The sequence below is a fragment of the Alexandromys fortis genome, unplaced genomic scaffold (genome assembly GCF_014885135.2).
Source record: "Alexandromys fortis isolate MF-2015 unplaced genomic scaffold, M_Fortis_MF-2015_v1.1 scaffold_34, whole genome shotgun sequence".
Lineage (NCBI taxonomy): Eukaryota > Metazoa > Chordata > Mammalia > Rodentia > Cricetidae > Alexandromys > Alexandromys fortis.
The window spans coordinates 7,528,431-7,545,542 of NW_026067933.1; the positions used below are offsets into that span (position 1 = coordinate 7,528,431).

The window sequence follows — 17,112 nt, forward strand, 5'->3', positions numbered from 1 at the left end:
AAGAGTTGCTGTAGTCATGCTGGCTCTTCACAGCTAAGGCACTTGTCCCGTCTATGATTTTAGGAACATGAAAAATGTCATCAAGATTGGGGTCTAAACGCAAGTTTCTCACAAAGCAAATGAGTCGTCCTGATTTCTCTCATTTAAAACCAGTAGATGTCAGGAATATGGATAGATAGCTATTTAGCAACTTAAACTGCTGCTGTTTCTGTCCTTGAAGGAATCTAATGTATCTTTCTTGCACTTTGTTATAAGTTTTAGTGACTATTCATATTTATAAAGCAAAATAGTTAGCATTTCTAGTTTATGATTTTCTTGTAAATAATTATGCAACAGAAGGAAGGTTTTTTTTATCATTCTAAAATGCCACAAATAGGCCATTAAGGCTGCTAAATCTTCACATTTTTATTTGATGCAAATTATTGTGCATCTTTATGGGAGACTTTTTGCTGATTTGATGCCTATACATAGTATGTTACTTTCAAATCTGGATGGTTGTTTATGTTTTCAGCTCTTACATATTTATCATTTTTTTTGCACTGGGAGAATCTTTGAACTTCTGTCTACTAGTTTTCTTCGGATGCATAATTCCTACAGACTGACCTCAGCCAGCAGTGACTACAGACGTGACTGCAGACGTTCTGCCTGCCTCTCTCTTCTTTGGCACTCATTGTTACTCAGCTCTTCTCAATGTCACTGCCCAGTTGCCTAGCATTCAGTGACCACCGTTCTGCTCCATTCCTATTTCAGCTTCAGTACATCAGTGTGAGTCGAGAATTTTTCTCTACTTCTAGCTCATTTCACGTCATGCAATATCTTACAGTGGCAGCCACATTGCTACAAATGTCAAATGTTCATATTTTAGGAAAAAATAGTATATTTTGTATGCAATTGTATATATCACATTTTCTTTATTCGTATTATTTACTTCAGAGATACCTTAATAGATTCCATATCTTGTTACAGTAGACAAAGTTAACAATTTTAAGATAAAGCTAAATCAACAAAAAAAACAAAAGTTATTTCACAGTAGCAAAAAATTGTGTTAAATATTTTCAGATTATAAAATTTATTGGACAAAACTGGAAATGTGTTCTCAATAAATATATCTTATATGGTTCAAAAATTAATTTCAGCTCAGTAATCAAAAGGTTACTCAGATTTAACAGTAGATTATGTGTTCAGATTATACACATTTTTAATATAGTTATTTGCCTATGAGGGAAGGGCGTGTATACTGCATCTGTGGGGATGAGAAGACAAGTTGTAGAACTTGGTTCTCTCTTTCTACCACATGGATCTCAGGGAACAGGAGCCATGTCTTCAGGTTTACTTGGCAAGTATCTTTACCACTGAGGTATTTTGCTGGCCCCCAAATTACATTTTAACAATCTATTTTTTATTACTGGACATCTATTTTTTATTACTATACATTACTCATAATAGTAGCTTAAGCAATTTCTGAACATAATGTACGTTTTCAGGAGAAAAACATTAAATCTAGTTTTGACTTTCAAATTTTATTTAAGAATATCAAACCATACAGTTGTTAGAGATTTAAAAGGAAGTTTTGTTGATGTTGTTTGGTTTTGAGCATGAGAATGAAGCCCAGGATCTCACAAATGCAAGGCAGGCACTGTGCTGTGGAACTGGATGTTCACTCCTAGAGTAAGATTTTTACCAAAGCATCATGTCTCTTCCGAGAGGTGTGCTGTTGGTCTTGCCTCATTTAGTTGCTCCTCCGTTGGTATAAGATGCTGTTCACGCCCCTCATCAAGGGAACTTCTCTCCTCAGCAGACAGAGACCACTGAAGAGAACCAAAACCCATCAAATCTTGGGGTGGGGAAAGAAGAGGGAGTGGTTGATTTAAATTAATGAAGGAGAGAGAGCATAACTTCAAGAAATCAATTTAGATGGCCATGAAGGAGCAGGACTCTAATACCTGGGTTCCTGGCACTTGGGAGACTGAGAAGAATTACAAGTTCAAGGCCAGCCTGGATGATTTAGTGAGAACTTGTTTCCATTTGTTTTTTATGGCTGGGGATATAGTTTATAATAGAGTGCTTGCCTAGTGTGTTCAAGGTCCTGGGTTCACCTTCCAATACAAAACACTCCAACTTAGTGACTCACTGCAGACGCTAGAGATCTGGTGGGCCAGGTGGAGGAGGGAGCGTTGAGCCAGCAGCTATTTTTGTGGAAGTGGAAAGTTGGCTCCTGAGGTCATCTTATAGAAACTGTGACTTCTTGTTTGAATAAAGATGAATGAGCATTTCCCAGAGACCAGGTGGCATGACAGCAGGGCAGTGAAGCTGCTTCTCTCTGCCATGGCAGCATGCAGAAAACATGGCCTCCCTGCTGCAGCGTACAGCATGCAGAAAACATGGGCCTCCCTGCTGCAGCATACAGCATGCAGAGAACATGGGCCTCCCTGTTGCAGCATACAGCATGCAGAAAACACGGGCCTCCCTCCATCAGCAGAAACTTCAGCTCCAATGCTGCACCTTAAGGAGTACAGGCTGAGCTGGCTTCCTGTCTCGTAGCTCCCACACTCAGAAGAGCCCCACACTTAGTTGGATGCTATGGCATGGCCACCTTCAAATTTTTCATGGCTTTGAACAAAATGTCCCATTTCGTAATGGGCCCTGGAGATTAGGTAATGTGTCTTAAATCATAGAATGCCTTGAGGGAACTGGGTGGAACAGTCGAACGGAGGGAAAAGAAGGATCCTTTCGAATCACCTAGTACTTTGCGAAGAAAGCTAGGCAGAGTTTCCATGTTGAGATGCTGAGGAGCCGGTCACGGCGCATATGGCTCCCTCATCTCCATGGGCACCGGCCTCCAGTGCTCTCAACTCAGAAAGAGCAAAAAGGAGAGGATAAACGGAGAGAGACTGTCATAGTGCCTCTTTCCCATATATGGCTGTTGGCTTACTATGTGACGTAAAGACGGCTGCAGGACTTCCATTGGATAATGGTAATTAGGAAAAGCCCAGGGTTATCCGGGCTTATCCAGGGGTGATGCATCACACCAATAGTAAGGGAGAAGTGACATACAAAATGGCTTTGGTTTTGAACTTGCATCTCTGACGCAATACTTAACCTATGCACTGATTATATAATTGGCCTTGGAGAACCTAGAAGCATGAAAACTTTTAGCTCCCAAACCTTGTTATTTTTTTTACATTTAAAATCATTTTCTGAAAGCCACTGAAAGGTAGTTTAAGGAAATGGAACTTTTTTATGCTTTTTTACTTTTTTAATCTAATTTGGTACTAGAAAAAAGCATGTTAGATTTCCCCATGGCAAGCCACTTGTGTTTATCTGGTTTTGGCTCGCTGACAGTCACCTAAAAATGGAAAATCTGTGCAGCTGTGCTGCAGGAGGGAGCTGTGTGCAATAGTTCTTGAGAAAACATTTGACATTTGAGAAAATTAGCCTTGATTTATTGTATTTTTTCCAGTGTCAGTAAATGTCTTTGGTAGCTATTTCAGAATGACCTGAATCAGGGAAGTAGGTAGTCTTCGGTATATTTCTACTGCTACTTTCCATCTTGTATACAGACCATCATAGATTATTTATAGAAAATTTCATTTGGTGTTCATTACATAAGTGTGAAATTAATTTTGTCACTGATGGGCTGACATTTGGAGTAAAACAAGGTTGCATTCTTTCCTGGGAATCCGAGAACTATATATATTAATGCCCTCCAACAATAAGGGTATAATTTTATTTTCTCAATTATTCTGTAGGCCTTTACAGTTTGATAAACTTTTACAAATACATTTTCTTATATAATGAATTTTACAGATTATTTTATTTTTTTCATCAAATATCCTTACGATGCCTTTCTGGCTAGGACCAAAACACCAAATTTATTTTTGGATGTTAGTTAGATTGATTACCATTTGAAATATAAATTCTGTAAAGATAGAGGTACTTTCCCTAAGGTTAATTTTAATTATCAAAACTTCTAATTTGGCTTTTTCTAAAAATTTTTCAATTATAGAAATTTATGACTGACAATATAATAATTTGATACATCAGTATAGTTGGCAGTGGTCATGAATTTTATTTTATTTTTGTAAAAAAAACTTTCTAAATATTTTGTCTATTAATCTATCTATATCTATCTATATATTTGATGTGTGGGTATTTTGTCTGCATATATGTCTGTGCACCACATTTTTGCCTGGTACCTCAGGAGGCCAGAAGAGGGCATTGGATCCCCAGGAACCTAAGTTAGAGATGGCTGTCAGCTGCCCTGTGAGCGCTGGGAATCAACCTTGGGTCTTCTGGAAGTACAGCCAGCGCTCTTAAGTCTTCAGCCATCTCTCCAGCCTCATGGATTTTATATAAAACTGCAAAGACTTTACCTATGTTATTCAGATCCTTGGAGGAATAAAGTATTATGGGAAAGTTTTACTTATATCAGTTTTAGTGTAAAAGGCATTCATACTCACTCTCCCTCTGTGTGTCTGTTCTCTCCCCCTTCCCCCTTTCTCCCCTCACCACGTGTATATTACATGTATGTGTGCATGTTCCTGTGTACCTATACAGAGGCTGGAGTGTTGTATGAGAGTGTCGGGCTGCATCCCGCCACCTAGCTATCTTATCCCTTGAAATAACCACACGGAAATCTGTATTAATTAAATCATTGCCTGGCCAATTAGCTTTAGCCTCTTATTGGCTAACTCTCACAGCTTGATTTAACCGATTTTTAATAATCTGTATGTCACCACGAGGTCGTGGCTTACCAGGGATGATTCAGCATGTCTGACCTGGCAATTTCATGGCAGGCGGCTCCATGGTGGCTCTCTCTGACTTTGCCTTCTTCATCCCAGAATTCAGTTCTGTCTACTCCACCCACCTAAGGGCTGCCCCATTAAAAGGCCAAGGTAGTTTCTTTATTCAACCAATGAAAGCAGCAAAAATAGAGAAGAACCTCCTACACCACTGGAGGAAGAGATTGGAAGCCTTGGTCTATTGCTCTCTGCCTTATTCCCTTATTCCCATAGTCTCTGCCTGAATTTGGGGCTCACCCTTTGGGACAGGGTGACTGAAAAAGAAACAAAGCAGAACCTTCTGTCTCTGCCCTTCCCAGTGGTGGGGTTATGGTTTGCGTGTTGCACCCATGGCTCATAATGTGGGTAGTAAGGATTGAGCTCAAGCCCTCCTGCTTGTGGAACAAGCGCTGTTAACCCACTGAGCAATCTTCCAACCGCTAAAAACATCATTCCAATGTGACATGCATTAGCCTTCAGTAACCAGGACAGAATATCTGAGACAATCAAGAAGAGCAGTGGCTTGCTTGTTTTTCAGAGGTCATGGTCACAAGAGTGTGGTACGTCAAGATAGGACTCAGCTGTGCAGGAGACTTGGTTGCTTCAGGAGGTCAGCCTGTGAAGTGAACAGGGGAGGAAGAATCTTGGTTCTAATGCTACCCTCAAGCACATATTCCCAGTAGTCTGATTCCCATCTACCTCCTAAGGCAGTGCTTCTCAGCCTTCCTAATGCTGAGACCCTTTAGTACAGTTCATGCCATGGTGACCCCAAGCATAAAATTATTGTTGTTTCTGCTTCCTAACTGTAATTTTGTTATGAACTGTAGTGTAAATTCCTGTTGTTGAATGATCTTAAGCGACCCCCGTGAAAGAGTCACGGGGACCCCAGAGGGTTGAGAACCACTGTTCTAAAATTTCTGCCATCTCCCAGGAGCAACAAAACCCTGGGTCCCAAGCTTTCTGTATTTGGATCTTTGGGGACACCCAATATCTCAGTTATACTGCCAAGAAACTTTGGAAACAGGCCAAATGGCTTGCCAGGCTTGTTAGACGTGCGTGGGCTCCTTCTGGCTTGGCTAACCATTTGGCAACACTGTCAACGTTTATAGTAACCCTGAGTCCCGTTCAGAAAAGAAGTCTCAGAACCTGTGGGTTAAATATCTTTCCGTTAGTGCCATTTATTCCTTTAATGCATTTCTCCAATTCTGTTGCAGGCTCGCAGGAAGGAGGTGTTTATCCAGGAACGGTACGGGAGATTTAACCTAAACGACCCCTTCCTGGCATTGCAGAGAGACTACGAAGCAGGTGCTGGTGACAAAGAGAAGCCAGTCTGCACCAACCCACTCTCCATTCTTGAAGCTGTCATGGCCCACTGCAGAAAAATGCAAGAAAGGATGGCCACACATCTGGCTGCCGCTGAGAGCAGGCAGAAAAAGGTACTGAGACAGGCAGTTGTTTTTTTCTGTAGCAGTGTGGAACAGCGAACCCATCTCTGATGGTGGCTGGTTTGTTAATATTACATTTTTAGGAAGGAATACGGTACGTTTTTCTAAGCATATAATGTAACTAAAAATAACCCAATCATAAAAGTATGACAAATGAATATTTTCATGGAATGTTTAATATTTTATTTAAAATATGGATCTGGTGACAGTGGGCCTCCTTTCTCTAGGGCAGTGAAATGAAATTAGCCACATAGTGGCTTCTTTCTACAGTTCAACCAGGACCCTCCAGTCATGCGCAAGCAACCCCAACTTAGTTTATCTACAATCTATTTAAAATACTTCACAGGCAGGCACAGTGGATCATACCTGCAGTCCCAGGTGTTGCAAAAGCTGAGGCAGGAGGATGGAAAGATGAAACAATCCCGAGTAATGATGAGGAATGCATCCACTGGGGAGAAAGGCTAGTCAAATAATCCTAAGCTAACTCCGAATAGAGTATTCTAAGGTTATTCTTTATTAAAAGGGAAAACTCATGAAGGAACAGAGATCCAACATCAAGGTGTGGAGTAAGAGAAGAGGCTGAGCTTAGCATGACCATGGCTTTTTGGTCCCTAAGTCATGCCCTAAACTGGTCCAGCCTCTTAAAGGCCATTGGCTAAAGGAGGTTCCCCATCACCTCCCGATTTTGGCTAAATATGAGAGTTTCAAACCCAATGCAAAACTATATACACTAACACCAGATATCAAATATAAAAATTAGAGTTACAACCACTATAAACAATATTAAGCAAGGAGCATATACTAAATGTTTTAATAATCATTTTATCCTAAGGAGTCCAAGTCTTGTATTAGAAATGGCTTGGCTAGATCATAAGAGGAAGGTAACTACGACGATCTAATCTTCAATTCCATCTAAGGCCTGAAAAGGGAGATAATATTACTTGAGTAGGCATGAAGTGTAATCAAGAACTTCCAAAACGTGCAGTAGATGGCAGAGACAGCTGGCTACCTGGGCAATCACCCAACCTCTCATTAGCAAAGTTGAAGCAACCAACTTTGGCTAAGACTTAGAGTAACTGACAGACCACTTTCTGAGGCAGGAAAATTTTCAGAACCATCTTACCTTGCCTTGGCGAGGTTTGGCAGTCTTTTTTCTTGTATTCTGCTTGTCCTGTCCAGACATCGAGCATTTTGTCAGTGTCTGAGGTATTGGCAGTTCTTTAACCAAAGGCCAGTTGTGCCAAGAAGAAAACCAGCTCCAAGTTGAGTGTCTTCGGTGCTCAATGTTCTCTCAGGAATAGATGGGTGCTGCCAGGAACAATCGTATCTCATGTTGGCAAAGCCCTATTATTTAAATGCAATGTTCTACAGATCTTTGAAGTAGTTGAAGATTACCCAATTATGCAAAATACAATCTCTATGTAGCTAAACAAACTGATTAATCTGACTATAAGTATGACAATCATGACTATTGACCTATAATACTTAATATCTATATAACTTAAATACTAAGACTTCATATCAGAATATTAAACAATCGTTAAACAACTGTGGACTGAATGAGGACAATGACCTCAAAATGTAAACAATGTATAAGTATCTTGATCAGAGGTATAAATGTATAATATAATATGATAAATATATCCTAAAATTGTATCAATATACAAAATGTCTTAAACAGATGTAGAAACATGCGTGCATACAATCTCAGAAAATAACTTCATAGGTATACAAATATTGTAAACAGAAATAGGAGAATATTTAATAAATAACAAATATCATTTGAACTTGTATCAATATACAAGAATCTATACCAATATACATTGTCCATAAATAATAGCTCATAAGTGTTCACTCTATTACTCACTATTATTATTATTAGTGTGAGTGAGGTCACACTAGTCTATCTATTATCCCATTCAATTTCCCCCCCCCCTTTTTTTTTGAAGGAGATCTCTGGGCCTCCATAATTTACTCCCAACTCCCAACCCTATACGAGTAATAATCAACCCCTAAATGATGTCCCTAACCCTGAGGACAAACTTTTTTTGGGAAAGGGGACATCGTCTTCTAGAATTGCTTCCAGCTGTCCTGGGGGGCGATGTTCTTTGTATGGGATCTTGTAAAAGTAAAATGATGGTTAAATTTTAAGATTACTGTCTTGTATAATTGCAAATGGTCTCTGAGTAGCCAGCTGATAGGTTTTTTTTTTTTTTTTTTTTTTTTTTTTGAAATTCTTATTTGGAATTCTGGCCAGAATGATGTAAGAAGGAGTACCATTTCAGCTAATGAAGTTGGATCCATTTGGTACCCAAAACTGGTCTTACGGTAGTGATGTTAGCATTATGACATCATATCAACCAGGTGGAGTCATTGATGCGGGGCCCCATCTTAACACAAGTCAAATAATTTCAAGCTAACTCCGAATAGAGTATTCTGAGGTTATTTTTTATTAAAAGGGAAAACTCACAGAACAAGAGCAGGGATCCAACATCAAGGTGTGGAGCAAGGGAAGAAGAGACTAAGCTGGGTGTGACCATGGCTTTTTGGTCATGCCCTAACCTGGTCCAGGCTCTTAAAGGCTGAAGGAGGTTCTCAATCAGAGTAAGACATAATGACCTAAAACAAAATAAAAATTTAAGATGTTTTACAAGTAGAACTCTTTATTATTTTACTTTCTAATATTTCTGAACAGAAATGAAAGTAGCTGAAGAGGATAGAATGAGAGCATGGTTGTCACCAGATGTCCTCTTAAAGCCACCTCTGGGATTTGGTGGCTGCAGCATTCTAGTTGGCATATGTCTTCACTTAAGCCAGTCTCCTCCCTCTCCCCCCAGCACATTCACTCTTCTTACGCTTGAGTACATTCTTCATAGAAGAGTAATCTGATAACACACACACACACACTGTGGTCGGCTATAAAGAGTTGGAAGTTCCTATTTTGTTCCAATAAACTGCTAATATCATTGTTCCCTTTCTGAGTAGACTCAGGAAGTCTGAGATTCTGCTGTTCTTTGCTATAATTAAAATTAAAATGGACAGTTTCTCTCTGCCATCATTAAAGCATAAAGCAGTGTTTTTTTTTTCCTCCTGTCCTTTTCAAAGGATTCCTTGCACCTCACATTTAAGACCTGGTAGTTAATAGCCTGAATGTGCCTAACTATAAATATTTATTATGCCATTATCATTTAAGCTGTGTGTTTTTGCTGCTGTTCTATTTTTCATTAACATATGAATGCCAACACGCTCCTTATAGACACGGGATAAAAGCAGATATTTTTATCAGTATGTTACATGGCAGAAAACTAAAGCACCTGGCAAAAAGGCAAGACAGATAGCAGAATGCTCCCTGATAGGAAACAAACCATGTTTCCTCTGGACATCGCAAGCCTCCTACCAATCCCTCAAATAACCACTGAGGCCCCTGGAGGTTTTCAGAGCTCCCCACAAACCACAGAAGCAGAAGCCAGTGCACTGTGGCTGATGTCACTGGGTCTCATCCATATTTCTTGGAGAAGATACATTTTAATTATGTTCTTAACGTGCCCAATGGGCTGGACAGTAACAAATGATCTCTGCTGGATTTTCTGCTGCATTATCAAAACTTAAGAAAATAGTTTGTCTTCGTTTATTACATGAGCTGTGTTATTTTCAAAATTCTACTTATATTCTGCAGTTTAACATTTCGTTTTCAGGAGACCATGAAGGACCTCTTTGTAGTTAGTTGAATGAAAGACTTTGTTATTTAGCTGACTCTTTTTTTTTTTCAATCAATGTACATCCTGTTTGTTTCTGAATGACTGGGTCATTTCCAACCTGGCTGGGAGGGAAAGGAAAGAGCTTCTGTCCTATGGGCCCGGAGAGGCTCATAGAAAATGAGCCAGTGGGCCTGCCTCCTCTGTATAACGGGATACAGGAGTCCTTTTATGGTCAGACTCATTGGCTGTGAAGTCTCAGTGAAGGGCACTTGGGTGGACATTGCTGCTTTTTGTGTTTAAAGGATATTCTGTTCCAGCAGATTGCAATGTGTGGGAAACACTTAGATTTTGTATTCTACCCTGTGTGCTATAAAGAAAATATTGATAAAATTGGAAACCCCAAAGTTATCTTTCCTTTTCTAACAAGAAACTTTTATGTCACCTTTAGTATGGAAAGTAAATATGGTTTTTTTTTATTGATTTTTATTGAACTCTACTCTGCTCCCCTCCCTGTCTCTCTCCTCCCCGCTTCAACCCTCCCCCAAGGTAACCAAATGCCTTCACGTCCCTCTGTATAAAGTAAACTGTCGTTTGAGAAGTTCATTATCCTTAGTAAGTCTCGCTCTTAGCTTTGCTGTTGCGTGGAAGTCCCCGAAGGCGAATGTCTCATGGTCTGCAACTCCAGTGTGATTATCTGACACTGGCGTGTCTCTTCGGTGATTCTGAGACATTGGCCCTTGTACTGCTGCAGCCAGGCCTGCAAGGTCCAGCAGAGACTCTGCGCTCATGGGTGTGCTGGCTCCCGCTGAGACTGCTAATAGGAGAGCTAACTGTTCGGTAGTTTGTGTGCCAGGGAAATTTGGGCAGGAGTCAATTTGGCAAATAGGCTGAGCCTTTCAAACCACTTTGAATAAGCTAATGAGTAGCCAGCATGGGGAATTTTGCCTGGAGTAATCTACTCCATGTCCTGTGCCAGGAACACGGGGTGAAATGAAATTTGGGGGTCTGTTTTTTTTTTTTTAAAAAAAAATCTGGTTCTTCGTCTTTTAATAGATCTTTCATTCTAATGTATTTAGACATTGGGGAAGAAAATAAATCTATGTATTTTCAGATATATACTTTGAAAGTATAGTTTCTAGCCCTGGAATAGAACGTTTGAGCAAAGCCTTTCAAAATATGCCTAAATCATATCTGGAGAAATTCAGAGAAGCGATATCTTGGCCAGTGAGAATTTAGCTCTATATTAGCTATAGTTTCTTCAAGGTGGCAGCTGTGCACAATCAGGTCAGTTTCATAGCATTGGGTGTGCATAGCAGAAGCCTTAGTTTTAGGCATGTGACCCTAGTAGGCCTCGATTGAGGCAGAAAGGGTAATTGCATGTATCGACTGGTTCGCAGAATCGTTAGTCCTTCCACAGCAGGGTTCAGTATGGTCGGGATATTAGGGCATGTGCTCCAGCTACCCAGAATCCTAGGTGGTGTTCTCTGCAGAGCTGGTCTGCAGTAGTTGGCTCTGACTGGGAAGCTGGCCCCTAGGGCTACTCCTCTGCCCTGCTGATGCTGAAGGACACTGGGTATTCACTGCATCAGGTTCTGAGTGTACCTCCCTGACCCCATCCTTCATTTCACTTACTTCCTCTAGGAAGCCCACAACAGTACAGGTGATTGTCAAACGTAGGCCACATCCCCTCTCTTCAGCCTCATGAACGATCAGGAAAGTAATTGGTAGATATAGTCAGATGCTGTAGAGTGGGATCATAAAGCAGAGAATTTTCTATACGAAGTGATTTCTAATTCTAGACAAAGGAATAGCAAGCCCCCCACCCCAAACCAAATTATTCTGTTTACTTTCTTCTGGGTGTCCTTTCTTCCTGTTTTGCATAATTGCATTTTATTCTGCCATTTGTATTCAGTCCCGGTTCATTGTGAAATGGCTAGCTTATCACACATATAACTGTCTTTTAAATTGCTTTCTAGATGTTTCTCCATTACTAACATGGGGGACAGCCATCCATAACAACAATTTTAGGAAGAGTATTTACCATACTTTGCACATGAAAGATAATTGTAGCTCACTCCAGGGTCTTTTTGCATTTTAAAATAAATTTTGATTTTGATGACCCAGAAACATTGCAAGGCAACTATGAATGGGACCCAGGAGGCTCAGATCTGTGGATTTGAGCTGAGATTTTTGCATGAGTTATTTTTACCTCAACCATGAATCAGCAAAGGCCTGGCTGCCAAGCCTTGCTTTCCCTCTTGTGATAGGTTTACAATAAAGGAGGTGCTGAAAAATTCCACACTGGCAACTATAAGCTTGCGAAGACAGAAAAGGGAAACAGAGACCTTTAACGTGTCCAGCTACATATTCGTTTATCAGCACTGAGAAGGTAGGCAGGTAATAGGGAATGAACACGAGGATACAATGAGGGTTGGTAGAAAGTCAAAACGCATAGTCTGCCTTCACCCTTCATAAGGGGCACAGTTGTCTCCCCTTCTGTGCTCCACTGTAAATTAGAAACAGTTGCCTTCTCATGGCTGATGAGTTCACACCTACAGAGTTTCCTGTTCCTCCTGTGGTGCACATGTTTGGCGCCTCTCCGTTCGTGGCTTCAGTCTGGGTACTGTTCTTGGAACCACCAACCAGCTTTCTCCCTGAGTCCTGCAGGCTCTTCCACAGTGCACTGCTCCGTGCTCAAGAGCCTGGGGTGCTACTCTGTGTAGCTCCTCAGCCTCTACCCGAGGATGATACAAATTGGACAACAGCGGAACTGAGGAAACTGGACACTTTTTAGTTTAGTATATGGTCCCAGTATCTGAATCATATACAAATTTTTATTAGATCTAATAACAAAATAAATGGAGTTCAGTAGTTCCTATTTTCTTAGAAGGAGCAAGCCTCTGGGTACCATAGGCAGTTAAGGGATTGTTTTCTGAAGTGTAGGGGCATCACTATAATAGTCAGACCATTCACATTTAAGCCAATACACATTTGCCACTAAAAATAAGTTTAAATAAGGGTATGTCATTGATAATATGAAAAATTAGTATAGAACAGTGTAACATGGCCGGGCTTGTTGAGGTTTCTGTCCTGCCCGATTCCTACAGCTGGTAAGCCCCAAAGAAAATCACACAGAGTCTATATTAATGATAAACTGATTGGTCCATTAGCTCAGGCTTCTTATTAACTCTTAACTTATATCAATCCATTATTCTTAACCATGTTAGCCACATGGCTCAATACCTTTTTTGGCAGGGTAGGTCACATCCTGCTTCTTCCATGGTCTGGGCAGGACTCCCAAGGGAGCTTCCTTCTTCCCAGAATACTCCTGTTCTCACTTCCCCACATCTACTTCTTGTCTGCCTACTGGCCAATCAGCATTTATTTAAAATGTAATTGACAGAATACAGAATTGTCCCCCACCAGAACAGAACCAGATATCCCTGGAGAGGATGAAAAGGTGAAGTTTTAGGACTGTGTGATGGACTCCAAAAGGCTTAAAAGACTCTTATGAGACATGATATGCCAAGACGGCATTTATTTAGTGTGTGCTTTGTCTTATTAGCTCATTTGATCTTTAGCATATGTATTTGCCAGGGTTTTATAAAGGAACAAACAGATAGACATATACATACACACACATATGGGGATTTATCAGAATGGCTTAAAGGCTGTAGTACAACTAGTTCAGTAATGGCTGTCTACCAACAGAAGGTTCAGTCCATGAGGCTGGATATCACAGGTGGTGTTCAGTACATGCTAGAATCCCAAAGAAGCAGGCTTTAATAGCAATAAAGGGATGGACTTGCCAGTAAGAGTGAGAACAAACAGGAAAAGAGAGCAAGCTTCCACTTTCTATGCCCTTTATATAGGCTGCCAGGAGGTGTGGCCCAGATTAAAGATCTAGATTAAAAATGGGTCTGCCGACTTCAAATGATTTAATAAAAAAAATATCCCACACAGGTGTGCCCAGCTGCTTGGGTCTTAGTTAATTCCAGATATAGTCAAGTTAACAACTGAGAATAGCCATCACAGCATAGGATGAAGTGATGATGCTATCATTTCACTTTAGACATACAGAGCATCCCCAGAACTCTGCCTACTGGCTCAGGTACCAGCAGTCTGTACTTCCAGAGGGCATGATGCTCAATCACCTCCATGTTGTGTTCTATCTTGAGGCCTTACAGACATCTAGGGATCTCCTGCTCTGGAGACTTGTATATTCTCTGTTTACTGAACTCATCTTTGATGCTAGAGAAAGCAAAAGTATTTCATAGCTCAATGTTTTTCTTTGATTAATTTGTCACTTCTTAAGACTTAAGGAAATTTTTATGCTGGGAATTGAACCCAGGTCCTCAAGCATGACGGCAAAGTCCTGGTGCCCCTCCCCAAGTTGGGTAAGTCTAGTGCCAACAGGATAGGGAGTGTCCCCATAGAGGGGATGTACAAAGATCAGTCACATCTAGTGATAGAGGCTTTCTCCTGGTGCCTATATTCTTCATTCTTCTCAGGAACCCTCAAATTATCATAATTTTTTTCAAGGACTCATTATTAATATTTGTAAACATACTATCTGAATCAGCAGTACTTTTCCATTATTGGTAGTAAAACTTCCTGTAATGTATTTTGCAATTGTCAAAATGTGCCTTGTCCAGTTCATTTCTAGATATATCTACGTGTTAAATGTGGAGAGTTCTCTAACTGTAGTTTCAGTAAAAAGCATGCACAATCACATATCCCTAAGCAACCCAACATGACTACCTGTTCTATTATGAATTGAAAACATGTTTTTAAACCACTGGCACCATGCTCAATACTTACATGTACAGAAGTATAAAATTACAGGGATTTATTTTTAATATTCTTAATTTTGTTTTCAATTCTAATTTATTCTATGAAGATAGAATGAGTGAAGGATAGCTGAATAGATGAAGGTTGTTCTATGGACAGAGAAAAAGTAAAGAGAACAGAAGCAAGAGAACAGAAGCCATTTGGCTGCTCCAGAGTTAACTGTCCTTGGAAGGAGAGAATGGGAAGATGATAATAGACAGAGTCTGTCCCTCTCCCTCTCTCTCTACCTAATGGGCAATGGTGATGGGGCCCACAATCTGTAGCGTACTATGCATGTGTTCTTTCTGCCACTGAGCCTTTGGTTTTTGTTTGTTTTATCCTTTATTATTGGAAGTGAGCTCAATAGGTCAGTTTTCTGTTTATCGATGAGGAGTTGCACTGTGTCTCCCTTTAGTTCAGGACCCTAAAACACTGGTCTCCTGAGATTCCTGTTTAATGTAAGCACACTATTGTGCTCTATTGTGCAAATAAAGGAACCATACAGAACCAGTCTTTCTAGTGATAACTTATCAAGCTCACACGAGTAAGAAGTTTGGGATCAGACTGGGCATTTCATGTTCTCTTCGCTGAAGCACACACACAACATGGGAGTGTGTTCTGTCCCCATGGGAAGATTTACAGAGAAGATGTTTGACATTTGCGTGGAGAAATGTGACAAGTAATGGAGCAAGTATCAGAGGTGACTGGGAAGAATCAAAGCTCATGACTGAAGAAAAATCTAATGTTGGACAGATGGAAGCCATTCTCTGAGTGAGTGAGTGCTCTTGGTGGAGGAGTCTGTGAAGGTGTACCATGAGTGCTCTGTGAAGCCATCACTAACAGTTTATTGCTAGAGCGGAAGATCAGAAATATCTGTTGTAGTGAGAGGTAAAGGAAGCTGAGAACAGTGGAGAGGAGTGAGTGATGGTGGCCTTGGGGTCTGTTGAGTTGTTGTCCTGTTGTCTAGGTGGAACTGAAGGGGCACTCCTGATGGAAGAATAGCAATTACAAAAGACTCATGGGTGCTTTTATAGTAGTGGAGTTTGGGCTATTAATATCAGAGATTAGTTGCATGTTTTCTTTTTCTTTTTCTTTTTTTTTTTTTTTTTTTTTTTTTTTTTTTTTTTTTGGCGCAAAGGCCTTTTAATGAATATATTTTACGATGACACTGGAGAACCATGCAGTGGTGCTGGCGTTGAATGCAATGCTGGGGCACAAGTCTGCATATCCCTTAGAGGTTTCTCATTTGATTCTGAGGGAGAAGATGAAAGCCATACAAGAAACAAGGTGGGGCGACTCCTAGTGAAGAGACACCAGGGTCAAGAGGTGCAGTTCCAGGAGAACTGACTTCAGGAGAGCAAGTCAAGCCCTGAGTGCTCATCCTCTTCTGATACTGGTTAGCAATGAGCTCAGGGAGTACTCAGTTTGCCCTCTAGCTAGCAGTTTTCTGAAAGCAGGGGTAGCTCTTCCTTTGCTCTTTGCAAATGTTGTAGATGTATATAACATGTTTTCATCACACCTACCCCATTCCCGTCCCCCTAGCCCTCCCTGTTCTTTCCACCACATTTAACTTTTAAAATACTTGAACATTTTCCTTTTACCATCAGAAATAAATTAGAAAACTCATATTTTAAGGATGAGCTGCAAATTGACCTAGCTCTTGTCTTTTCTAACTTTGCCATAAGAACTTTTTATTGAAATTAGTATAGAGGGTATTGGTTTTTCTATAGATAGTGCTGGGACTGCATCCCAGACATTTTGTCCTCTCTTTACTAAGGACTTTATTATTGATCTACACCCTGAATCCCTATTATTTTGCCTATTTTTATTTATTTACTTACTTAATTAATTTTGTCTGTTTTATTTTATTTTTTTTTATTTTGAAACATACTGTCACATGGCCCAGACTGGCTTCACATTCTTGGGTGTTTATAACTGAGCCTTGTCTTAAATCCACAGTCCTCCTTCCTCCCGCTGCCCAGTGTGGAGATTATAAACATGTGCCCCAGGATCATTTTCTACATTCCCTTAATAGTTCTTGGTGCATTCTAATGACAATCTATTATTTTGTAATTTCACATGATTTCAAAATACATTTGCTAATAACTCAAATTTTCTAAGAAACACCCTTTATGAATAAAATAAACACATCAGTATACTATAACACAACACTATTGCTCCTCAGATTACACGTACTCTACTTAAAATCCCACCTCCAACATTTGCTGTTATTCTTTTTGTTGTTTTTTCCTGGGGTCAGAAATATAAACTTGGGTTATCACACAATGCTCTACCACTGATCTAACCCTAGTCCCCTCTTCTGCCTTTTGTTTTGAGCCTGGGTCTGCTAAACTGAAC

The 17,112-nt window shown here is 40.2% G+C and overlaps 1 protein-coding gene across 2 annotated transcripts in view; it reads left to right on the forward strand.

Moving 5' to 3' along the window:
* The window catches only part of Cttnbp2 (cortactin binding protein 2), a 157,687-nt gene that overhangs the window by 61,727 nt on the left and 78,848 nt on the right, over positions 1-17,112 (forward strand). For both annotated transcript variants that reach the window (XM_050145890.1, XM_050145891.1), the window contains exon 3: positions 5,996-6,217. In XM_050145890.1, the coding sequence (XP_050001847.1) occupies positions 5,996-6,217 (222 nt within the window). The remainder of the gene's footprint in view (positions 1-5,995; positions 6,218-17,112) is intronic.